The 26,342-nt window shown below is 42.2% G+C and overlaps 1 protein-coding gene across 1 annotated transcript in view; it reads right to left on the bottom strand.

Moving 5' to 3' along the window:
* The window catches only part of Cep112 (centrosomal protein 112), a 382,050-nt gene that overhangs the window by 32,823 nt on the left and 322,885 nt on the right, over positions 1–26,342 (bottom strand). Inside the window, 1 exon segment of the mRNA XM_055592186.1 lies at positions 8,961–9,050. Coding sequence (XP_055448161.1) covers positions 8,961–9,050 — 90 coding nt within the window.

Below are 26,342 nucleotides of genomic sequence, written 5' to 3'. Positions count from 1 at the left end.
GCATTTTGAATGCTGGGTGCTCTCTCTTCTGAACGTGACAGGCCGGGTAAGTAGTCATCCAAGCTTCTCCCCCTTGTACCATGCTGCTTCGCTCCACCCTCCTCACTGTCTCTGTGTTTACCTCTCACTTCACTTCCTCTTTCCAGCTGTTCACTCAATTCCAGGAATTCAGTGCTTGGTGGCAGCCAGAAAAGTAAGCCTCCATAGGCTACTGCTCAGGGACATGGGCTCCTTTTTATCTCCTGAAACCCCATGCTCATTACCCAAGGTTAATGCTTCACAGTTCTCACCCACTGATTTTAAAAGGTGGTAAAGAAGCAACTTTTTTGTTTCCGATGTATAGTTTTTAAAGCCTCCATGATTTATTGGTTTAGAATAAATCATTTGAGGATTAAAAAATAAATCTTAAACAGTTCTAAAATTAGACCCAAACTATCTTTAAGAATTAACTAAGAGAAGTGAGAAAATGTTGTTGAATTTCTTCATCACAGGGGCATAAAGTGAGCTCCAGGCTAGGCAGGCACAGCCTGGCTCTGAGCACTCCAGCGCTGTGTTGTAGCCTGTGCGATCCTGGGCTCTTCTGCTGCAGGGACAGCCAGCCACTTCAGCAATGCAGAAAATGCTTTCTGGACAAACAGCTGCACTGGCGTGGTGGGTGCTCGACTGATACTTGCCTCTGATACGTCAGCAAAGCACGGGATTAAAACATGCAGCAGTACAATGGGGATCCCGCCTCCTCTCTGGTCCCCAGCACAGAAAGTCCACTGACGTTCAAAACAAAGAGACTGAAGAGAGCAAGGATGAAACACAGAGCACATTCACACCAGAAAAGAGCGCTTGGTTTGCCTCGAAACAGTGCTGCGACGGCTGTGAATGTTTAGTGAGGGGTTTAGGGACCAGTGCTTGACCAGCCTTGCTAGTGACATCTCCCGGACAAACTGCTTTACAAGGAACATTCTGAGATGTGTATTGTCATAAAAATACATTGTCCCTGACACCGAGTTGAAGTGTTTGTTTCAGAAAACAGACGCTTGTAGTCAAACTAATTGAGAAGAAGATGTGGTCGGACTTAAATGCATTTCTATCCTTCATAGGAACTCAAGCCTTAGGGTGATGCATCATGCCAGCTGTCTGGGAACAAATGCATTTTGTTGGCACAGGAACAAAAGAATCAGTCTGAATTTTGTAAATAAACTGTGGTTATTAAAATTGCTTGAAACAAGCCAGAATAATAACCATTAAACATGAAAAGTCAATAAAAGTCTTTGAATTATATTTCTGTTGCAATTATTATTCCCGTTTTCATAATGTGCTCTGGGGGAAAGCATAGTTTTGAGTTGTTAGTTCTTTCAGATAGAGTTCACTGCAGATGAGTTAGCTCACAGCAGCCAAGACTGGGAAGTTTTAAAATCCATTATGGAAAATGGGGAAATTAAAGGCTAGGAAATCTGTCGAAGGCCGATTCCTCCTTTTAACAATTGTCACGATTATTGCTTAAACGATTTTCTGTCTTCACAGCACCGTCGTCTTTAAGACTGTCTGGGACTCCATGGATTTGTTGGCTACCCTTGATGACGACTCAGCTGGTTTAATGCTAAGCAAAGCTATAAAGTGAAAGCTTTGAACACCTTGATTTTGGTTCTGTTCTGACCATGTTATTCCCTGGCAGATCACTGAGCAAGCACACTCATTGGGAAAAACAGAGGCTAGCAGTTGTAGGGAGGCAGCAGGCCCGTGAGGGAGGCCATGCTGTTATCACCCAAAAGCCACGGAACACTAAAGGGCCCAAACTTCCTTCATCTCCGGGAGGAAGTGGCAGAAGACTCAGTTCATTTGTGGAGGCAACAAGGAACTATTTAAACGTCTTTTCACTCTAGCCCCCTTGGGCATTAAAAAAGGTTCCCTATTATCATTGTGTATGTATGATATGTGCATAGGCATGGGTCTGCCGTGAGCTAGGTGTGCATTTGTGTGTGTGTGTTTGTAAAGCAGAGGACAACTTTTGAACTCCCTTCTCTCCTTCTGTCATTAGCTTGAGGGATTAAAGTCAGGTCATCAGGACTGACTACCCAGGGCTTTTATCTGCTGAGTCATCTCATGGGTCCCTGACAAGATCTTTTAAAAGAAATTCAGGAGGAGAATCTGCCCTATTTTAAAGGTGAGCTGGAAGGAGGGCTGAGGAGTGTGTCCTGGCATCTCTACCTTAGTTTTTCCCTGGTTCCCAACCCTTTGGGTTCTAGAATGTTGGGGAATAGCTGAGGGCCTCAGAGGCCACGAGAAGGTATGATGATATTGCCAAATGAAATGACCACCTTCCATGAATAGCTGGACTATTAATTTCATAAGTCTAGGCAAATATTTGCCTAGAAGGTCTCTTAGAACATGTTTAGAAGGTTAATACAAAAGGCCTGTACTCATGAGTCGAGTTCAGTGGCTTTTGAGCACATCTTCATCCTTAATTACTTATAGCATGTGATGCTGTTAATCTTCCTCCCTGATTTCTCTACCTAACACTTTCCTGTTGCTCTGATACTCTTTCCTTTCTTTCTCCCACTATGTGGTGATGGTGTACACCTTTAATCCCAGCACTTGGGTGGCAGAGGCAGGTAGATCTCTGAGTTGAGGGCCGCTGGGTCTACAGATCGAGTTCCAGGACAGCTAAGACTACACAGAAAAACCTTGTCTTGAAAAACAAAACAAATCAAAACCAAAAAAAGAAAAAAGAAAAATATACTCACTGAGCACTGAGTGCATGAGGCAGGCACGGGGCTAAGCGCTGACAAACAGCCCTAACACAATTCCAGCACAGTCCCACCCTCAGAGCACTCAGTAACCAAGGAAGGTGGGTGGGAAAGCCTTCAATGGAGACACAGGAAGTGCCACAATGCTCTTAAAGACAGAGGAAGGGAAAGGCTCAGTGTGGGGTGAGACAGCAAGGCCTTCACAGAATCAAATGGCTCAAGCTGTCATGAAGGTGAGAGTTCTTACCCTACAGAGCACAGTCTGAAGGGCAATACTGTCCAGATTCCATAGCATTAAGCTCTCCTGGCTCTGCTCTTCTCTTCCTATACTCACTGGATTCCTTTGTATTTGTCTCTACTTTTTGGGTCCCTTCAGTTGGTCCTGTCCGTACCCACTTAAGGCCTCTTGGTACCTAAGCCCATGCTGTGGGCTTCTGCTGCAGTGCACAAGGACTCTTTCTGGAGTTGGCAATTCAGATCTTCAGCTCCACTTGAGTGTCGCTCCTAACATCTCATATGCCACATCTAAGAAATAAGTGCAGTAATGTCTACGGTGCACCATCTTGTCATTTAAAAACTCTGCCAGTTTTGATACTCTCCTTTCTTGCTCTTGCTTCCACATCTGTGTTTTGTGAAACTTCCCTTGTGAGCAAATCTTCCTACCCATGCTTTCCACTCTCTCTGAGAACATCTATTTCAAGTCTTTCACGCTTCTCTTATAACTTGCGATGTGAATTTCCATGCTGGAATGTCTGAATGGATCTCTTATCTACTGTGGCTGACTAATCTTTGTAAACCAGGCGGAGTAGCACTCCCCATCTGAAAAAGTCTCCAGCTGCTGACATTGTTCTGACCATGGCCGAAATGGCTGTAGTCCCCCAGCACCTCATCCGAGAGTGGCCACCACTGCCCTGACACATCCCATCGTGCTGAGTGGTGCTGAGCAGACACTCAGGAACAAAGCAGCTTTTTCTTTCTTTTTAATGGACAAAAATGAATGAAACCAATTTTCTGGTCCTGTTTTCCTCTTTACTGATATTGCCCTCTGGCCAAGACATGACCAAATATCCCCTGACCACGTCAGGGTAGTTCTGCTTCACAACTCCTTGTATTCTGCGCCATAACTGGAATGCCTTTCTTCTGTCCATGTAATGCCCCTTCCCTGCTATGAATAATCACACACACCACAGCTGCATGTTTTATAATGTTCAAAGTATTTTACATCTGCTATCTTGTTTTGATGGTCCCAAGAGCCCTGTAGGCAGGTATTACAGTTGACGGATGAAGAAGGGACATGACTAAGAATGTATGGCTAGTAGTGACACGGGTGGGTTTAGAGCTGCAATGCTTTTCCTGCTGGATGGCTTTTGTCTTGTTGGGGTCTCAGACTCAAGCACATGGTGACCACTGAGACTGGCTTTGCCACTAATTCTCTCTTAAATTAACCAATGTATTTAGACTGTAATCATGAAGTTGGGTTTACAAAGCGCTGACTAAAATGTGAGGGGTGAGTGACTTTTAGAAACTATATATTTAAGGACAACTTGTGGGCTGACTGTGCCCAGACAGTCTAGATGTGGACACATCACACACTATTAGGAGCTACAGCAGGTACCCCAGGTAGCGAGGTAGGTAAGAACCAGGAGCTTTTCACTGAAGGCTGCCGGAGTAGCTCTTTCCTGACCAGCCAGGGAGGGGGCTGCTTTGTTCCTGAGGCTCTTGAAATGACCCCCTGTCAAAAGGGCCAAACTCTAGACAAACCTAACCTTCTCCAGGGTGAATCCTCACTCCTGCTCTCCCCAGGGACCAAGAACATGTGAAGTAGTGTCAGGGCTTTCATTCTTTCCATAACTTAGCCTTGTGGAAGCAAAAGCCCCCACTTTAGTTCCCTGCCTGGAGTCCACAGGCACACCTGGCTTCTTGGCATTGTGACATTCATTTGGACATGGCTTAGTGGCTCTGGCCTCCATCCTCAGCACCAGGTGGGGAGAAAATAAAAAAAAAAATCACCGAGGAGAAAAGAAAGCCTCTTCTATGAAATGGTCAGCACTGTAGATTATTTATTAGGAAGCCTCTAAAGTGTTGGTTTAAAAAATAACTTATTTAAAATAATTTTTATGAGAAATAAAGTGATCAATGTAATCAAGAATGAAAAAGGAGAAAGTCAACAATGTATCAAGAGACCATGAGACTTAATGAAATCTTTCCTTAGCTCCTGGCAAAATCAATTAAATCAATATGAAAGCCAATCATGTTTTCAACTTTCAGATCACCAGTCAGTCTGAAACAGGGGACTTGTGACAGGTGCTCAGTACCTACACTTATATCAAGCTAGAATATGACACTGCCTAGTGACATTGTTATAAAAATATGCTTTATCCAGACTTAAAAATACCAAGCCAAAGTTTAGGTTAACTTTTTTTCCCCCTTCTTTTCTCTAAAATTTGCCAGATCAAATCATCTATTCGCCTTTTGAATTATAAAGCATTTGATCCTACAGGTGAATTTTAGTTTTAGCCATGATATTCTGATCTGCACCTGAACTCGAGTGATAGCATCTGTACATTTTATGCTGTGTTACCATGATGGAAAATAATGTCCAGAGAGGGGGCACAGCATACCCAGCCTTCACTGGGTCAGCTACTTCCGTGCCATATATCAGAGACAGCACAGCCTTTCTGGAGGGCTGTTTCTTTGCTCAAGATGAAGTCTGATCAGAGTTCTGACTTCACCCTTTCCTGTAGCTATGGGTTTACTGCCCAGATCTTTTCTGGAATTAGGACTAACGCTAATTCCTGGTGTGGATAAGTCTAATGGTGATTATACTACTTTACTATTCGGGGATTGTGGAGGGTCGTGCTTTCGCAAGGTTAATTTAGGAAACTAGTTCTTTTTCATTCTAGTTCTCTGAGTCTGCAGAGGGCCGGGGCTTCCTCTGGACCGCTGATGAAGGTGTGCTCTGTGGCCCTGCCTGGCTTGCTGTTCTGCCAGTGGAGAATACAGAGAAGAGTTGACGGCACTGAGGCAAGTGGGTAGAAAGGATACCACCCATCAAGACCTGATGAGAAGCAGCCTTTTGTTTTTAATTAAAAACATAACTTTTAAAATGCCTCATTCATTTTTTTGTTTTTGTAAAATCAAAACACAGGAATTTTTCTTAAATGAAAACCAGAAACAGTTTAAACTTTTTTTTTTTTAAAGTAACTAAGTTATAAAAAGCAGCCTAGGAAATTGTCTTTTGTAATTCTGCCAGTTTCAATTTGATTTTTTTATGCAACCAGTATCAGGATAATGATATTTAGTTGACAAGAAAGAGAAGAAAATTCTAAGTAGCTGTTTTACATTCACTTCAGTTGTTTGATTGGGTGATGTACGGCTAGCTACTGTTACTGCAGTCACTTTGACGGGTGATAAAAAGGAGAGGCATATTATAATGCTGTCAACATTTTAGCTCTCCTAGGTCCACACAGAAGCAGACCCTAAGAAACCACCATCGTAGGAGTCCTAATCCTTTCTGACTATTTCTCTTGGTGTCATCAATTGAAAGGGGGAACATGAGTCAAATTTAGATAAAAGATTAAATAAGTTAGAGGAATATTATTTATTTATTAAGTACAGACTCCTTGCTTTTTTTTTTTGTTGTTGAAACTGGCTTTTCAGTTCCAGCTGCAGCCTAGGAACTTGTGGAAAGAACCTAACACCTCTTGGTGGCAATGACTAAGAACATGCAGCTTTTTCCACGGGTATTTCCTGATGTTTCTTTCGTAAACTGTAGCCTAATAGAAGATATCAGGAATCAGTGTAAGAAATATTCTAAAACGCTATTGTCACTGCAAACATGAAAGCAACTTTGATGATCAAAAAGAAGTCAACAACAAAAAAAGGCTGAAAGTAGTTCCTGAATCCTTCCCTATTGTTCATTTGGGATTTCTCGATTTCCCAACTCTCAACATTATTATGGAATTTTCTGTGTGAAGTTTTGCCATGAATTTAAGTGGTGTCAACAAAGTATTACCTTAAGTCACATTTTACCACAAAATGGAGAAGCTGCAGCCCTCCAGGGACCCCGGAAAGTTTTCCGCTTTACAAAAGCTTTTTTTTTTTTTTTTTTTTTTTTTTAATTATTTTAGTTAGAGGTGCCCTGAACAGAGAATGGTGCTCAGGTGACCTTCCGGTGACAATTAGACCCATGCTACTTGGACCTGCCTGCCACCACACTCCCACTGAAGGGTACATTTTCCACCTGTGGCCAAATCTGTCCTGCGTTCATTTCCTTTGCATTCCTCTACCTGTAGAAGGTCAATGACACTCGCTACTGTCAGAGGCATTTAGAATTCCAGGTTTGTCTTCTTGCCATCCTATGATTTGAAACCAGCACCAGTTTGTTTGTTTTTTTTGTTTTTTTCTTTTCTTATATTAACTGGAAATGAATCTCAAAGTTATCAGGAGATAGAAACAAAGGTCTAGAATTCAGATGACCTTATGTCTGGAACATCTCTGCTAGGTGTGGTCTTACATGGCCATCTGAAAACTGGAGATGGCCATGCTGACTTTCTTTGGACACAGGGAGGATTAAGTGCTTCTGGAACAATGTCTGTCCCCTTGTAGACATCTGAAAAGTATAAGTACTTTCATCAAAGTATTCCCACCTTGTTTTTGACTGTATGTAAAAAAACTATGTAATACACAATATATAAATGCATGCATATGAATTTATAAAAACAGAAATATATATATATATACATATATATGTACTATATTATACAGGAACTACACTATGGCATGGCAAGAAGTTATAGGAAGTCAAGTCACTTGACAAGTCAAGTCAAGTCAAGTCAGTAAGTTTTCATTTTAAGCCCCAAATCCTAATATACAAATTAACTCATAATGGATCACATACTTGAATGTAAATTAAAAAGCTGTAAAACTTCAGAGGAAAAAGGAGAAAATCTGGAACTTAATGTTAGGAAAAAGTTGTCTGGCTTGACACTAAGGACATGATCCATATGAGGAAAAGCTGATAAGCTGAACTTAAATAAAAACATTTTGGTTGCTGAGTCTGTTGAAAGAATGAAGAGACAAGCTACAGAACGGGGACTTATTTGACAACAGCACAATTCAGCAACTTTTAGAACTCAGCACCATTTTGCCCCACTGTCTGCCTTGAGCCCCCTTCTGTTCACATCTCTAGAGATGAGCAGTGCCTCATTACGACACCAGAACATTTGTGTTTTTCAAAAGTCAAATGACCAATCCTGAGAGCCTGTACTGAGCTTTACCAACTCAGCTCAGGTATGGAGATCTGGCAGTGCTCCTGGTGAGTTGTGTGTGGTGTCCTGTGATGTGGAGGACATTGTGGCAAGACTGTCCCCAGTGGCTGAGGACAATGCATCTCCCAGGATTCTTATTAACACTCATGTTCTGTGTTGGTCCACTGTTAAAGCTTTTAAAGTGTCAAATTGCCACTTACCATAATTCATTAAACCTAAGAGTTGAGTAAAAATAAGCCTGTCACTTGAAAATGAAATAGGTATTGTCATAGCTTATTTTATTAACAGAATGAAAAGAAAGAGAACATCAAAATTAAAAAGAAAATATTATTTATGCCTGTTAACTAAATAATGTCCATTTATTTTATGGGGCTTTATACAATCTGAAGGGAAATCAGAATATATGTCAACTTATTTTTAAACATTGTCAGCTGCCTACCCAATGTTTATTTCTCTGCTTCTGTGTTTTTCTTTCCTTTCTTGCCTAACTCCATTATCAGCTGGTGGGTCTGACTGGCTAGTTGAGGAAATCTCAGTCCTCTTGGCCTTCATGGGACATGCTGGGCTGAGCATGTGACCTGCTGTAGCCAAAACAGTATAAAAGAAGTCGGAGGAGTGAATCTAAATCAGTTCCTTATTCTTTCGAAGACGATTCTAGGAACTGACTACCTTCTGCAGATAGTGCAGATACGGGTGGGATGTGTGTGACATTGCTGTACCCTTCTTGGAATTGCACTGAGAATTATGCCACCAAACGAGGTAGAGCCATCAGAATATCAGAGCCGCAGTCCCAGAGCCTTCACTGTCTTTGACCTCTTGATGTGTGTGGTAATGCTTGCCCTTGTTTCTGATCATCCTCTGTTTCTGACCATCAAGTGGGCAGAGGACCCCAGCTGACACACTGACACAACGAGACAAGGAAGGAACAAGGTAGCCAGAGAGGACCTACCTGCTCCTGCACCTCCAGTTCTTTGTGCTGTAACTTTTTCTCTGCACTTCGCACCTGATTAGACCGGGTCTCTAGTTCTTCTTGTAAAGCCTAAAAGAGTGTAAAATAAATACAGCAACATCAAAAATTAGTGACTTGAAAAACTACATTTACCACATGAATTGGTTATGACCAAGGCCTCAGATCTTGGCTCATTACTGTCATGTCAAAGAGTTTCAGCAAAGAAGCCCAGGCTTTGTATGCTAGGCCCACATCATTTGTGCTTTAGCACTATCTAGAATAAAACCTGCAAATGCAGCTAAGCGTGATGGCACATGACTGCAATCCCAGCACTCAATGGCAGAGGCAGGAGGATTGTTGGGAGTTCAAGACAAGTCTAGTCTATACAGCGAGACTCTGTCTCTAAATGCCAAAAAACAACCAAAGAAAAGAAAAGAAGTCCTAATGTATAAAAGAGACAAATTTGCAAGTGTCAGTTATTATCAAAATGTCTCATATTCTCGGCATAGGGCTACAACCGGGCAATAAAGGAAGTTATTGTTAAATAAAGCAGTTATGCCAATATAACAATGAAAAGCATTGAAATCTGTAGGTATTGTTACATCCAGTCAACATGACATTTAAAAAAATATAATTATTAATTTATAGCAAACTTAAAGGAATCTCCACAGCAGCTCTGGTGTGGAATTTGGAGAACCTCTGATTTGTGGGCAGAGATGACCTTTTAGTTGCCAAGGAGCTGTTAGAAGCAGTTTCCAGGTTAATATGGGGAGGCTGAAAGCTCACAAAGAGCTACAGTGATCATTTTGTCAGTCTTCATTTTAAGCAAAGGGTAATTTAGAAAAGATGCAGAATATACTAGAATAGTCCTGCATAATTATAGAAACAATACACAGAAAGTTATAGTGAGCAGAGAGCATGGGGTGGTAATAGCAACAATGGTGAGGAGTCTCTGAATGAACTTCATCCATCAATATTGCTGCACTCTGCTGAGATTTTGATGGGAGCCCTACATGTCACGAGGAGAGAAACAAAAATACCTCCCTGATTCCCCAGACCTACATTATAACGTGGGAGAGTGAGCAAATAATGAGTGTAATACACATCCTTGGTCACACAGCAGAGGAGCGGCGATTGTGGGGAGAGGTTACAATTCTAAAACAGATGGCTCAAGAAGGGTCATCAGAGCGAATGTTTGCCTCATGGGAGAGCGTAGGCCGCACAGATCTGCAGGGAAGCTTTCCTCTAGGCAGAGGACACTCGCTGCATGTGTGAAGGCTTTGGCGAAGCCACAGAGGTCACTGTGGAGATGCAGCAGAGGGCGAACAATAGGGTCAGGTTCTGTGGAGTGTCCCAGTCAGTGGAGTAGTGTAGGGTCCACTGAGAGGGGAAGCTGCTAGGGGCGCGGAGCAGGCACTGCTTTGGTCACAGACTAGACAAGAGCAAGGCAGACAAGGAGAGGCTGGTCAGGACCAGCTGGTTTACTGGGAAACAGCAATGGAGAATTAAGTCAGGGTGGAAGCAGTTGGTGAGTGAAATGATGGATTCCAGGTAGGTTCTGAAAATAGAGGTCATGGCCCTGAGGGGTTAGATGCAAAGCATGAGAAAATGAAAAGGATCCCTAAGGAGTCTGAGCAGTTAGTTCTAAGAGATGGTGCAGGTGTTTAGGGGGAAGCCCTGGAGCTCAACCTGGGATCTAAGTCCAAAATGCCTACTGTATAGCCAAGAGCCACAGGTTCAAGCATAATGTCTAAGTTAGGGCTCATTAAAAATATACAAGGCATGGTGGCACCTGCCTGTAATTATAGCACCCAGGAAACTGGGATAAGAGGATCATAAGTTCAAGGTTGGCCTGGGACATAGTATGAGACTCTGTTTTAAAAACAACAAAACCCAGCAACAATAATAAAAAAACAAACTAAACTAAAACAGACAAACCTTTCAATACAAGGTCTTTTCTACACACACACGGACAATAGTTTTTAATTTGGGGGTTGGATCTCAAACCTCTTTGACCATGTAACGAATGCTATGTGGTCACCCTCTAAAAGGGAAAAAGCATGCTTATAGTTTTGTTTCTGATTTTAGGGACTTTTTGAAGCTCACTCACGGACAGACCTCATGCTAAGAACTTTTAATTTAAGAGGTAAAATAATTTTAAAATAAGTGGAGCCTGGCATGGTGATGCCCACCTGCGATCCCAGCACTCAGGGAGGCAGGGGCAGGCGGATCTCTGTGAATTTGAGGTCAGCCTGGCCTACAAAGTGAGTCCAGGACAGCCAAGGCTACACAGAGAAATCCTGTCTTGAAAAAAAAAAAGAGCTCATTTGCCTAGGGTCTTTTTGATATTAAACATTATGAATCTATAACTTGAGCAGGTCTGGGAATGAGCGTGGAAATCTCAGGTTCTTATCTCTACTTACACTATTGTGGTCTGTTTCAAAAAAGGACAGATGCAATTGTTCCTCTCATGTATCATGTTTTAATAACAGCATGATTGTGGAGAGTAATGGCCACTGTTGGGGAGCGAATCCACACATGCTTTTCTGTCCAGCTCTTTGCTGCTAGGTCATCCCACTGCTGTCAGCAAGCTTCTGAAACACAAATCCGATGACACTGTCTCCCTGCCAAAATTTGGAGCCACTCTCTAGCACCTCTGAGGTGCAGCTTGAGCTCTTCAGGACAGCATTGAAGGGCTTTAGACTAGTTGTACAGTGGAAGCATCCTTGGCTTGTGTCGGGTGCTGGAGCCATCGTTACCATCAGTAACAAGCTGAGACAGAGTGGACTGTATTTCTAACTCATGATGAGTCCTTGCAGCAAGTCATATTTTGTCTTTTATTAGGAGAGAGTGGGGGCTCTCTGTGCTCAAATTCACATGGTCAGTAGCGAAGCACTGGGCCGGCATTAATGTTTCTCTAGCTTCAGATTCAATGTCTGGGCTGGGCACTGCTGCCTCTTCTCTGTGCCTGGTTTCTCCTCTTTGTCCCACCTAGCCTGTTCTGAAACTCAGGGCAGAGCTCACTGGACTACTCTGGGCTCTCCCTAAGCTTGTGTCAAGAACTAATGCACATGGCTGTGTAAGGCTGCAAATGAGGGCAGCTGTGGGTTCTTTGCTACTTCCATACGCTCACTGCCTGGCCAGATCAATGCCTGGCATGATCTGGGTACTCTCAAATCGCAACTGTGATGGGACCTGACTCAAAAGCAGTAGGGTTCTACTCCCTGAGAATGTCAGCGTCAACCATCAGGCTTCTGGTGGTCCTTAGTATGGTAGTTTTGTGTTGGGAAATACAGAATCTAGCTATGTCTATATTGTGTCTTGTAATATGCATACCATCTCTGTACACACACATTTAGTGGTTATTATAATAATATGTTGTCTTGTTTCTCCCATAATAAAGTTTTGGTTTATTATTTGGTTTTATTCACAGAAAAATATAAAATTGTGCATTTTGCTCATGTTAAACAAAAACTTGTTTCCTTCCTCCTGGTTGCCCCCTTTCCCCTTCGCTAGCAGGCCCACATTCTGCATACCATCTCCTGCTATCATTCTCTTCCAGCCTCCCATCCTCACCATTCTCCTGGGCCTCACTTCACCACTCACTTATCTTTACTTTGTAGCAGTAATTCATACCTACTTGTGTTCTTCTCTTGAATTCTGAGGAATTAATTGTCCCAATGAAAGCAAGGGTTTAAGAAAAAAGGCTGATTCAGGATGGAGGGCCTTGAGTGGGAACAGTAGTTATGGGGAAGTGAACACAGAGGGTGGAATCATGAATGGGGCGTGGAAGAAAAGAGAGACTCAGGCATTGCAAGGCTTTGACAATGAGAGCCGAGGGTGTCGGGAACAGCAAGTCAGAAGTGTTGCAGCAGTATGTTTTTCACATGCTGGTTTTAAAGAGCTACTGAGACTTCAAGGAGGACCTATTGCTGTGATATTAATATTTATATCCAACAAGTTCTCTAACACCCAAGGCAATGGTACCAGTTTGAGCTCTCAGATGTCATACAAGGGGCCTTGGACAACTGCCATGGCTATAGCCCTGTGAGCTGTGTGCCACACTGATTGAAATCAGCACCCTAAGAAAAGAGGCTAGTCAAAGACAGCCACCTCTGTGCAAGGAATCGCATTCTCACTAGACACCCAGTCTGCTGATGCCTTCATGCTGGAACTCCCAGCTCCTGGAATGGAGAGGAGTCAATGACATTTATAGTACCATGGCTTAGTCGGGGTAGTTGCAGCCCCCTGAGCTGAAAGGTAACCTCCAGAGCTAGGTCTCAACAGGACAGAGAGCTCAGACTCACATGCAGGGGAGCACTTGTTCAGGAAAATGAGCAGATTGAAGAAGGTTCTAAAGCCTGGCCTTTGTGATGACCATGAAGCAGAGGAGGCAGAGGTGAGAGGAAGAGCCCAGAGAGCTGCTGAGGACCCGGAGGGCAGGAGCAGTGGTGGAGACAGCATGAGGGAAGTCAAGTGAAAGAACAATCCCAAGGAGCAAGGGAGCAAAATCAGAGCTCATCTTGTCTTCATGTCCCACACAGTGAGACCATTCAGCCTGCCATATTTTATCATTATTATCAAGATAGAATCCAAATTACATTTGCCTTTCAAAAACAGTAGTACTTAAAACTTGTCCACAGTTAAAAAATACAAAGCACAATCTTCTTAGAGGTTAATCAGATAAAGTTATTTCTAGAAATGACTTTTGTTATCTATTAAATAAATCAGTGTGAAAAATTGAAAAGTAACCAAAATATTCTAATTTCTCCATTAAAGTGTAGTTCATGAAAAGGAAATGATAAGTTTCTATTGGCAACTGTTCCTGGATTGATATTTGAAAATAATTTTTATGTTATTTAAATTTGAATCTCAGATTTTAACATAAAGACCATGTGAAATGACCACAACACCTCAGAATGTACAACTAATGGGATTTCTAAGTTGTGGTTTCTTTTTTTAAAAACCATGTGACATCACACACACATACACACTTGTACACACCCACATATACACAATCTCATGCACTTGAGCAAATACATTTGCACACACATGCACACACTCTAAATTTTAATTTATTCCTAAAGAAAAGCCCAAGAAATGAAAGAATAGAATGTCCCTGCAGGTCAAAAATAAAAAAACCAGTCATCAATTTGAACAGTTTTTATTCTGCAAGACTATTCTTCTGTCTTGGTTCTGCTGTGTCAACTTGTGTCATTACTGAAAAGACAATTCTGTTCTCTAATTATATCTGATTTAAATCCTAGGCAGGTTTGGCAGTTTGGCAGTGAGCTGGGCTGTTTTTGACTTTCTGGTATTTTTGTGGTATGGAACAACAGAGGACATGTCCTAGAAAAAAAATGTAAATGACATAATATGTTCTGTACACACAATGAGGGTGTACCACAATCTAAAAGTGAGGGCTTAGAAGATAAATTGCTTTGTTTATTTAAATATGAAAATCTTTAGAGCAAGCCCAGTGTGAAGGATTGTATATATTAGCAGAACTCTCCAGGATTAGGAAAAGGACTGCCCTGGACGCTAACTTCTGACAGTTAGACCTTTCTGTTGGGTTGGTGGGTCCAGAGGCAGGGGCCGGATTATAATAGTATTATTTTCATGAAGTTAGTGACCATAACTTAGAATGAGGAATGAGGAAGTCATTCCTTGTAAACCACGTAGTAAGAACATATGCGTCATTTTATTTAGAAATGAAAGATCTTCATATAGCTCTGAGTTAATTAAACAAGGGGAACGGAGGGCAGATCCATGCCTTCTTTTTTTTTTTTTCATTAATAGCTTGCATTTGCTTTTATTTATTATTTTTTTTTATTATTTTATTTTTCTTTTTAGTTACATTAGATCCATGCCTTCTAATCAGAAACAAAGGGAACAAGAGTTTATTTCAATCACAGAGCAGTTAAAAATCATTCAGTAAAGGAAAACCTCATCGGAAGAGAGAAACACCATGCAGCAGAGATTACAAAGGTGAAATGCCCTTAGGAAGATGGCATTTGAGAGAGCCTCTTGAATTGGCATTTTACAGTGACCAGGGTCTTTCTAGAGACTCCTGACCTTGCCTGTGCCCACCTGGGAGCTGGGACTCCATTGCCCTTTCATGGCTGTCTCAGAATGCAGGTTTCGCTGAGGTTTGCCATCAGGAATAGCTATATATCATGCTGCCATCAGAACAATACTACAATACTATTTTAATCTCCTTTTTCTCATCCTTATATAAAAAGCTCAACAATGTGAAACTGGAAGTTACTTGCAAGTGCAAACAAAATCCTCAGCAGTCTGTGCCAGTGCCCCGCCCCCAAGCTTGCTGCTCAGATGGCTGCCACACCTGAGGCTCAGCCTCTGTGCACTTAGACCGATCACGCTTTGCTCCTCCGTGAGAAAACAACTAGAGAGTGGAGGTCTGTTTGTATTTTCACTGAGGTAAACTTGTATAAAGTGAAGTTTAGGGTTTAGTTCTAGAGGTAATGGTCTTCTTTTCGTTTGAAACATGGAGGATGATTTTTAAAGTTTGTCGTAATAGTCTGTAAAGCATTATAACATCCTCCTGTAGTTCTGATGCATTAGAGAGAAATGACAATCTCTGTAAACCCTGGTTACGAAGGTGGAATAAAGATGACTCTCCCTTCTTAATTGGCCATTCAATGATGCCCATGTCTGTTTACACAGTTCAGCTACAATTGGTGCTAATATGATTTACTACGTACAGGCTTTCTTTGACATGCAAACTGACACAGAAACAATAAATATTTTTCTTTCTAGTACTTCTAATCTTAGGCTAAGATAAGCTACAAGTAAAGACCACAAGATTGCATTTCTTTTCTTTATTATTATTTTTTTTAATAAATAACACCTTGACTGGGACAAACAAAGCAAGAAGGCCAGGCCCTGGCACTCATTCAGGGAGACACGCATCTAGGGCTCCTAGAGATGAAACCATGGCAGAGTGGGACATTTTTATATGGGGTTTCACTGGCTACTGATGGAGGCCACTGCATCTCCTGCTTGACTCTTATTTTTAAATAGGACAAGCCTAGGGACAAAAGTAAAAGTCTTTGACAGCTGAGATGCCAGTCATGATTTCTTCTGCAGTGTCACTTCATTCATAGCGACATGACATGAATAAATGCAGTAGTGAGGAACGGAGCAACACTCAACTGCAGATCTAGAGAGCGCTAGAACTCCTGTAGGGACCACTGAAGCACCCCCAGGACGTGGTATCATTTCTCCTGTCACGGTGACACGCAGGCTTCTGGTCCCATACTCCTGCATTCCAAGAAATCGTCTTCTGAAAACCTTTCATAATCAGTCTGCCTTGGGATACTGTGTGAAGAAAAGGGGATTTTAACCCAACACATAACGCTACTTGGCACATACATTTCTTTTCCGGCAAAAACCTTAGTGTTGTTGCAATGAGCCACATGCCTGAGAAACAGCATTTGAGTGTGAACCTGCTAGGCCTGTAATTCAGCGCTATAACAAAAAACAGTATGGACAATGTGAAAAACAAGGAGGGTGTTTTCTTGAAAGAATAAAACAAATTTCATTTTTTCCTTTCTTTCTCACATCTATTTTCAGTCCTTTAAAATTCCTAAAGGATTTCCTCTAAAAATGCACTTTAAAAAAAGCTAAGTGTTTCCTGGTCTGCACAGAGGTTCCAGGAAAAGAAATCATGTTATTCCAAGACTTTGATGATCTAAGGAAGCTGGAATCCCCCAACGCACCTCATTAATGCTCCCTGTCACACAGCAGACCATCGGCAGACAGTCCTCAAGTTTCCTAAAGTAGCCAGTGTATCTCTACCAAGGAAATTCAAAGCACATCCGCCCCTCTCCCCAGGCAGCCCCACTTGTGAACAAGTTCTTATCTTGGGTGGCAAAACCCAGGATCAAGTTTGAGAACCACAGCTCGGGAATTTTAGGAGCATAAGGGAATTTCCTCCTTGGCTAGTACATTAACCACACACCCTTGAGCTCACTCTTTGCAGAACAGAGTGAGAGTCGTTACAAATGTTAGATTCTTAGAGACAACCATACTTTTGCACAAGCCCAGGAAAGGGATTCATCAGTCATTCATTTAGGTTCCAATTTTCTTACAGTGTTAACCATTTGTTCTCATTCAAGATTTTTTTTTTTTCATTAAACATTTCAAATCTAGATTCAGGAAAGCTCAGGCTTCTTATTATGTTCTTGCATCCCCTACAACAAACTCCTGGTTTCTCTTGTGATTTCATCTGCATTCCCCCCGGTTTCAGACTGCTTCACAAGAGTAACAACTTTCTCCCTCATCTAAGATGCCAGCTAAGTTGTTATTTACACTACAGTAGTAGGTTTGCGCTGGGGATACCAACCAGTTGCGTACCCATGAAGCGGCTTTTCATTTTAAATAGTTGGGTAGGGCTGGGGGAATGGCTCTGTGGTAGACAGCTCATTGCAGAAGCATGAGGAGCTGACTTTGAATTGCCAAAACCCACATAAAGCCCAGCTTGGTGGAAATTTTGCAATTCCAGTACTCTCTTGGGGAGAATGGGAGGCTGAGACAGGAGACCTTCTGGAAGCTCATGGGCTGGCTAGCTTACGTATGTGGAAATGAACAGGTGATCCTGCGTCAAGCAAGGCAGAAGGCAAGAACTGACACAGGCCATAGCATGTGCACACTCACAAGCAGGAACAAGCACACACACATACACACACACACACACACACACATACACAGAGGGAGAGAGAAACGGTGACACAGAGAGAGATTAAAAAAGCAATAAAACAGCTATGTGTTCCTATCATCCAGTACGCCCCTTCACACGCTAATAGTGTGATCTCTTCTGGTTTTAAGATAACAGGTGTCAGGGTCTTTTCTTCTCGAAGTCCAAGGGCCAGCCATGGCTGAGCTCCTTCATGGTTTCATTGGCAGGCCTGCCTACCCTGCTGCCTTGTTCTGTTGTATATTACATAGGTGGCTATGAGACCCTCTGATGGTGCCTTCAACCTTGACACTCTTGTTCTCTGACAGTCCTATGTCTTTGGTTTTGGATAACCGTCATCCCGCTCCTCATATACTCCTACATTGCTACCTCCTCCTCTGTAAACTGATTCTGTTTCCAGTGATTCCTGAAGTGTTCTCTGCAAGGTGAGCTGCGATCTTTCTAGTGACAATCCAGTGTCCTCCCACGTCTTTACTGTCCAGGGTCTCTCTGGCCTGGGCATTGCTGCTTACGAAGGTGGACATCCTTTTATTTCACACCACAAACACTGAGGTGGACTTCCTCAAGCTTCTCTTGCTTCCTACCTTCTTTCCTTTCAACTGTGACTATTTCTCCAATAGGGTCTTCTCTCTTTACTCTTTTCTCTATACACTGTCACCTTTGGGTAGTGAATCGATTTTTATAAATTTCAGTTGGAACACACATTGCAATATCTGGGTTTCCCTCTCTGATGGGCGATGTTAACTAGGCTTCCCTGCTGCTGACCTCTAACACTCATCTCACACACGCTGCCTCATGTGTCCTCAAATCTGACAGCTGCAACTGTATCCTATGGGTACATGGTCAGTCACCTTAGCACCATCTCAAACTTACCATGAATTTCCTCTCAACCAGCCTCACTCCCAACTCTCCTGATGGTTTGTTTGAATGATGTCCTTCCCTGAAAAGATATTTATTGCAGAATGTATGACGGTGGCTTTATGTGAAAATGGGTCCTTACAGACATAACTAGCCACTGCTATGCTGGAACAGGGTATACCCTTTCTAAAGGAAAAAACAAAAACAAAAACAAAAACAAAGCAAACAGCCTTGCTAGGTAATCCACCCTAGGCTCAAATCTATGATCTTTCTGTCTTGGTCTCCTGAGTTCTAGGATCACAGTTATGTGCTGTGTTTGAGTTTAGCATGAGTCTCTAAACCAATTCAACCAAGATAGGCAGGAAAGAGGTTGGCCAGAGCTTGGAGTGACAGCTGTGAGTCAAGAACACTGGGAACCTCTGGGCAATAGTTGAAGCTAAAGAGAATGGAACATCCTTACTGACAGCATTCAGAGAGGGAGCTGGGTCTGCCCTTAGCTCAGTCTCCTGGCCTCCTGAGCTGTGAGACAACAGCTCTCTCTAGTTTCAGGCTATCTGAGCTTTTACTTGTCATGTTAGCTATCGGAGGAAAACCCTTCCGCTGTTGTGTATGTTTCCTCTCAAAACAACACATACACTTCACTCTTCCCACCCCATTATAAACCTTAAAAATCCGTTGGCCCTCACAGGGGCCCCTGCCCATCCCAGAGGACAGAATAGGATGTTTTGATTGGCAGGATGAGTCACATGCTTGTAACAGAACAAATCATAAAATTCGTTCCATTTCCAGGTTAGGAAAGGAGAATGGAAGACAGGTATACCACGACAGAAAAGGTGGAAGTGCATCTTTAGGAGAATGGAAATGGAGGCTGGAACTCAAAAGATCTGACTCAGCCCTGCCACTTCCATCTGGGTCATATGAAAAAAGTGTGTGTGTGTGTGTGTGTGTGTGTGTGTGTGTGTGTGTGTGTGTTTAGTGTTTTGAGAGGGAACATACATGAAAGGTTTTTTTCCTTCCATGTGTATTTGCTTCCTTTGGCTAACATAACAACCAAAAGCTTTCATAGGACTCAGTTCTACTAAAAGTCATTTCATCTTCGTGAGAACCAGCAGTATACTCGCTGTGACATGGTCTGGAGAATGGCACTAGGGACGGTATTATTTCTGTGCTTCTTTTTCAGTGTTTCTATGGTTTTGCATACATGGGGCCATTTGGGGTTACAAAGGAAGGCAGTTTCAGTATAGCAATGGCTCCTTCTTAGATAAGGTGAAATGCCGAGCCTTAGGTGAGCTTGCTTTCTATCCCCCACATTTACACATGGATGCAAATCATCTGTGCCAGGAAAGGGTTGTTCTTTTTTTTAACCTTAGGATCCTGGATATCTGCAGCCCATACTGATGAGGGAAGAAGTTTAAAACTTTCCATTGAAACCACTTAGAAGGAGAGGATTTACAAAGATCCTGTTTAATGTTCAGCTGACACATTGTCAAAAACATTTATCATGCAACCTTTTGAAGTTTCTTCCACTCCTTTCTAGTTATTAAAGCTCAGATTGCAGTTAGTTATCAACAACAAAGCAGACACGTGACAGTGTTTTTATAGTCAGCCATTTGGTTTCTCAACTACTAAGCAGAATTCAGTTCTTCTGATCAGAAAAATGATTAGTGACCTAGTTTTCATACTGAAAGCACCACCCAGCTGATTTCTAAAATCACTTCTGTATGGACACAGAAAGAATGCCAGGAACTTGGAAATTTCTTTTTAAGTGTTTTATGATGCTCCAAATTTTAAGAATGTTCAGCTATGAGAATGTACCACTTTAAGTCAGGGTGGAATTCTTTCAGTGCAAACCAAGAAATAGTGACCTACATTATGGAGGCGAGTTCTCTGGCAACTTAATCCCTGATGTAAATTTCTTCAGATTAAGAATAAATGAAATATATTCTAAGAATACATTAACTTCATATTTTGGATCTAAGAAGATAATACATTTAAAATATAATTTTTTTGAGTATATATACAATGTGCTCGACATCGTATGGGAAGTACAAAGTGAGGTGAGCCCTAGCAGCATCTTTTAGGCAGCTGACATTATCATACAAGGTATGTGATAAAGACAAAAAGCAGGAGGGCACAGTAAGTGTCATAAGCGGCCAATTGAGAACAAAAGGAACAGGAAAGAACACAGAAAGAAGTTCAAAGACACCACAAGGATGGGAGCAGATAAATCCAGAATGTGGAACATTCACAGGACAACTGACCTGCTTTCTGCAAGAAGTCAATGTCACAGCAGGAAAGCAAAGAAAGGCATGCTTTAGATTACCAAAGACATAAAAGATGAGATCAATGCAACGTTTGCATCTTGTTTGCATTTTGATTCAGACAAGTCGCCCATAAAGTGGCAATTTGAAGTCAACAGGAAGGCCTAACTATGAAACAGGTAGTAAATAAGGCTAGAGGACAGCTTAATTTTCCCAGGTGTTACAATGAGACCAAGCAAGGACTGTGATGACCGTGTTCTCTCAGGGATACACAGGCCCAAATGATAATCTGAAGCTTCCTTCAACATAGTTTAGCATAAAATGAGAGGAAAAAGAAAGCATATGTGGGCTTTGAGCCTGGGTCTTACTCTGCAAGTCAAGCTGTCCTAGTCCTAAGTAGCTAGCCTAGGCTGGCCTTGAACTCATACCAGTCTTTCTGCCTCAGCCTCAATGTGGTCAAATCTTGACAGCTGTTGAAAATAGGTACTAAAGTCCTATACACAGTAAAAAGGCATGAGGTTTTGGTATGACAGCATGAGAGTGTTCAGGAAGAGCTTTGAGGAAGGGCTGTAATTCTGACAGGCAATAGGCAGGGAGAAGAAGCAGCTGTTTCCAAGGAAATAACATTGCAAAGATCAACAAGGAGAAAATGGGCTACGTTGAGCAAGGATGGCACAGTCCATGGAGCAGGGGGAGAGCTGGAGTAGTCCTGCAAAGGAAGGCGGAGCAGAGGTGCAGGAGGCCCATCATTCAGTAAGAACAGCTTGCACAGTCTGTTTTATTTGTAACATGAGTTTGCCAGTTATACACAGCCTCTCTCTTCACACATCTTTCCATCTAATCTTCATATCCCTCACAGAGCAATCTTTCCTATCAGGTCTGCTCTGGTCCTTCCATTGTGCCACCTGACCAGTGTCTGTCCTTGTTTTATTTCTGTTGCTGTGATAGATACCCTGACAAAGAGCAACAAAGGGGAGGAAAGGGCTTGTTCAATTTATGATTCCAAGTTATACTTTATCACTGAGGGAAAAGTCAAGGCAATAACTCAAGCAACTAGTCACATCATATCCATAGTTAAGAGCAGAGAGAAATAAATGCATGAGGCATCCTTGCTTGCTTGTTCAGCTAGCTCTCCTCACTTCCAGGGCCTTAGGGCCCAGCCTAGGGAATGGTGCTGCCCAGAGTGGGCTTAGTCAATAATCAAGACAATTCCCCACAAATACACTCACAGACCAAACTGATCTAGATAATTCCTCAGCTGAGACCCTTTTCCCAGGTGATCCAAGGTTATGACAAGGGGACATTTAAAAGTAATAGCACATCGTATATTGCTCCTCCCACTGTATTTTGCATGACAGTAGTGGCATTCATTGGCAATGAATGGTTTTTAAGGTAACCTTTTCAAAAGCTACTCTGGGAAATGAAACTTATTGAGTAAGAGTAGAGAAAAATGTGTACATTTATGAGTTCTAATCTGAATGGATAATAATGATCACGAATGCTTATGATCCTAATTACATAGTAAGAATTGCACTCATGATGAAATTATGAAGCATCTAATGTAATTTGTATTGCTCACTTAAGATGAAAGTTTCAGAAATTTCTAGCTAGATTTCTTTTTTAATTACTGGGTTAATAAACTAGAGTTGGACATGCTTATCCTTTAGCATGATATTGCATAATAAAGATGTCTTTCACAAAGAAAGAGTTAATGATTTTACATTTTTGAAGTAACTTTAGTAATGGTTGACGATATGCAAAGTAAATTAAGATTCCCTGAACAAGAACTAGTGTGAGAAATACCATAGAGGAGCAAAGCACGTGGTTTCTTTACACTTTGTTTTCTTGAAATGAGGTTTTTCTTAGGCTGATTTAAAAGTCAGGATTCTCCTGCCTCAGCTGGGTTCCAGCAGTCTACTACACTTAGCTCAAAACATATTTTAAAGCAAAAGTATAACTGGTTCTTAGTAGTGTTGGCCAAGTTTTAAGAATGTAGTTCAAAATTTGTTAAATCTTAACTTTTGAAAGGCTTTTCTGTACTACTAAATTATCTCTGTTACAAAAATTATAAAGTTTTTTTGGTCCCAAACCAAACATCTAAGACTTAAAATAGTGTTGTTCTTACAAACTGACAAAAATCATGTTGAAGTAGACCTGATACAAGAAATCCGATTTTAACTAATCTGATTTTGAAATTACACTTACTTATTGTGTGTGTACATGGCATGGTACATGTGTAGAGGTCAAAGGACAACTTGCAGGAGCTGGTTCTCTATGTTCCATGTGGATTCTGAAGATAAGAGCTAGGTCACCAGGTTTTGTGGCAAGCACCCTGACTTACTGAGCTATCTGACTGGCTCCTAGCTAACTTTTTACAAGTACACTTCCCCATCAACATACTTTAGCACAGCTTGTCATTCCAACTTCTGACTAGGCTAAAACCTGTCCCTGGACTAACACCAATTTAAAAATTTATGTTTTACAGATTATAAGATAATATATATGAATCAGAGAAAAACAAAAACACAAAGAGGCAAACAGAAATTCATTAACTGATATTCAGACATAACACTATTAGTACAATTTCCCCATGTCTTTGCTCCTACGTATAATGAACCCAGAGGATGCAGAGTGTAACCAAAAAGCTGTGGCTCCCATTGCTCCTTTAATCCTGCTCAGTGGGGGCGACTCTTCTCTTGGCCCTTGGTGAACAATCAGAAAGGTGCCTTGATTTCTCAGGTCACTCTAGTCCTACAGTCACTTTAAACTATACAGTCTGAATCCATTCAGATCTTCTCAAAAGACATGTGAAAGGTTCCTAGAAGCAACTGATTCTAAGGTATAACATATCTAAAGTTTCCAGACTGCCATTCTGTGGCTTGTTATTGAGGAACTTTGTGTCTGTCCCATTTGTCTTTGACCAGGGATCTGAATCCTGCTGGAAGGCCCTAGGGCTGGCCCTCACACCAAGATTAGCCTGGAGGTTTGGTGTCTCTCACCTCATCCTCCTAGTTGTATTTTTTAATATAATATTTTTAATTCTTCAAGAATTTCATGCAATATATTTTGTTCCTATTCACCCTCCATTCTTCCTCTTAACTCCTCCCAGATCCACCCTGACCTCTCCAAACTCTTAAAAAAGAATAACATGCCAGGCACCATAGCGTGTGCCTGTAATCCCAGCATTCAGGGAGGAAGAGGCAGGTGGATCTCTTTGAGTTCAAGGCCAGTCTGGTCTACAAAGTGAGCCCAAGAAAGCTAAGACTACACAGAGAAACCTTGTCTCAAAAAACAAAACCAAACAAAAACAAAACCAAACAAAAAACAACAAACAAAAAAAAATAAAACCCAAACCCATTGAGCTCAATTTTTCCTGCCTATAAAATCATGGGTGTGGTGTCAGCCACTGGAATATGGTTGGCCCACCAGGTCCACTCCCTTAAAGAACACTGACTTTCCCTCCCCAGCATCTATCAATTAATGCTTCCTCAGCTAGTGGAGGGGAGTCAGGAGCCCCTCCCTGCTCCAGGTTACAATGCTGACTGATTTGGTCTTGTGCAGGTCATATGTGGCCAGCAACCAGAGCTGCTCTGAGTTCCCGAGTGCAGCAGTCCTGTCATGTCAGAAGACATTGTTTTTCTCTGGTCTTTCTTGACCTCTGGCTTTTACAGTCTTTCCACTCTCTCTTCTGTGATGATCCCTGAGCCTTAGGGGGTGGGGGCAATGACATGTATTTTATTCTTCTCTGCGACTATTCCTCAATATTTGTCTTCACCTTGCCTTCCCAACCTTTGGCAAATTGGTGTAGTTCTCTTTGTCAGCTGCTCTTTGCCTACTGGGTGACAGGAGGATCTCTTCATTCTTCTTAGCTTCTGCAGATGAAGGTCAAATAGTAACACGGTCCCTGTAAGTGGGAGATGGGCTAATGAACTTCATGTTCTTGCTAGACTTTGAACTCCCACATCTTCTGCAGTAAAGTGTCTAACAAAGTGTTCATAAATAACTGATTTGTACGATAGATGTCACAACAATACTTAAATATTCAAAATTGTATTCAGAGATGAAATCGTCACCTGGACCTAGGTACAAATCTGTGCTTAGGTGTATCAGAACCACTGTGTTGTAGTGGAGGGTCCCAGGTGACCCGCTGGCACTCTGAAGTGCATGCTCCCAGCCAGCAAAACCCCTCTCAGCTCTCAGTACCTGAATTCCAGCTAGGAGGCCTTGGACAGAGTGCCCAGACAGCATACTGCAGAACGACATTCTAGAACACTTTAGAGCTGTTCCACCTCAGGTTAAATTGCTCCCAGGGACCACTCAGATTTCTGAGGATGATCTGAGTGGATTCAGACTGCACAGTTTATTTAAAGTGACTGTAGGGCTAGAGTGACCTGAGAAATCAAGGCACCTGAGGGGCAAGAGAAGAGCTGCCCCCCCTGAGAAGGATTAAAGGGACAGTGGGGGCCATAGGGAGGCTTTTGTGTCTCCTAAGTCCTTGATTTGGTTTCTAACATTCTAACAGATGTCATGGGCATGGCTCCTCTCAGCAACTTCTTTAGACTTTATGACAGACGTGTTTATTAAATCCACTTTTGGCTTCATATCACTTCCCGTATCTGTTTGACCTTGATTTTTCTCACTAATTACTTCGAATCCCGTAGAATCATATGCATCTCTATCTGAAATGCTCACTGGAATGAGGTGAAGCAGAGTCGGCAGCCTTCATACTTGGGCACCCAAGGAAGGCATGGGGCCAAAGGATGTTTCATATCTGTGGCTTTACTTGCCTTGGGCACACGCATAACACTAGTCCTAGCTTCTTCGGGTCCGGTCTATCTGTGCAACTGCAGCAGAAGACACTTCCACTACAAACTCGGGGTTCATAGAGGCTTCGGTGGAAAAACAAACCCAGGGTTTTGAGGGGTGCGAACACTGGAGGTAAGGCTTGTGGCGGGCTGCATGGCACAGTGGGAGTGTAGAGTTCTTTGAAATTTAAGCTGTGCTGGCTGTCCTGGCTCCACCTTCCTCTGTGTTCCTGTACTTTTCTAAACCAGGAATGCTGTCTGGCTGCTCTTCCTCACCGTGAGCTGGGCCTCAAAGAAGCACTAAAGTGTGAAAATAGGAGGCTTCTGTTTAAAAATTAATTCGAGTCAAGCCATAAAACAAGACAAAAAAAAAAAAAGTCTCAAATGGATTCTGTGATGTGATAGCAGCCAATTGCTTGTAAAGACACCACTGAATGGGACAGCACGGGTTAGTGAGATGAGTGCCCTGGGCACTTGGAGCCCTGCTCTCTCTCCAGGAATGAGTATGACCACCCATCATGTAGTTCCGTGAACCTGTTTCTGTATGCACGCCAGTGGGATGTTTGAGAAAATGACCTGCCAATCTTTTAGCACTAAATTCAGCTGCCATACAACTGCATTTCCCAGACTTCTGAAGGCCACTGAAGCCAGTGGGGAAGCATCTGAATGTGGTCTGCGGTGATTATGAATGCATATTTTCTAGTCTAACTGGCTAGGTTTTCATTACTGCTTCACCTCT

This window comes from Psammomys obesus, unplaced genomic scaffold (genome assembly GCF_907164565.1).
Source record: "Psammomys obesus unplaced genomic scaffold, mPsaObe1.curated_primary_1811, whole genome shotgun sequence".
In the NCBI taxonomy this organism is placed as follows: domain Eukaryota; kingdom Metazoa; phylum Chordata; class Mammalia; order Rodentia; family Muridae; genus Psammomys; species Psammomys obesus.
Note: the sequence above shows the minus strand (reverse complement) of the source record. Positions and strands in the feature narration are given on the sequence as shown.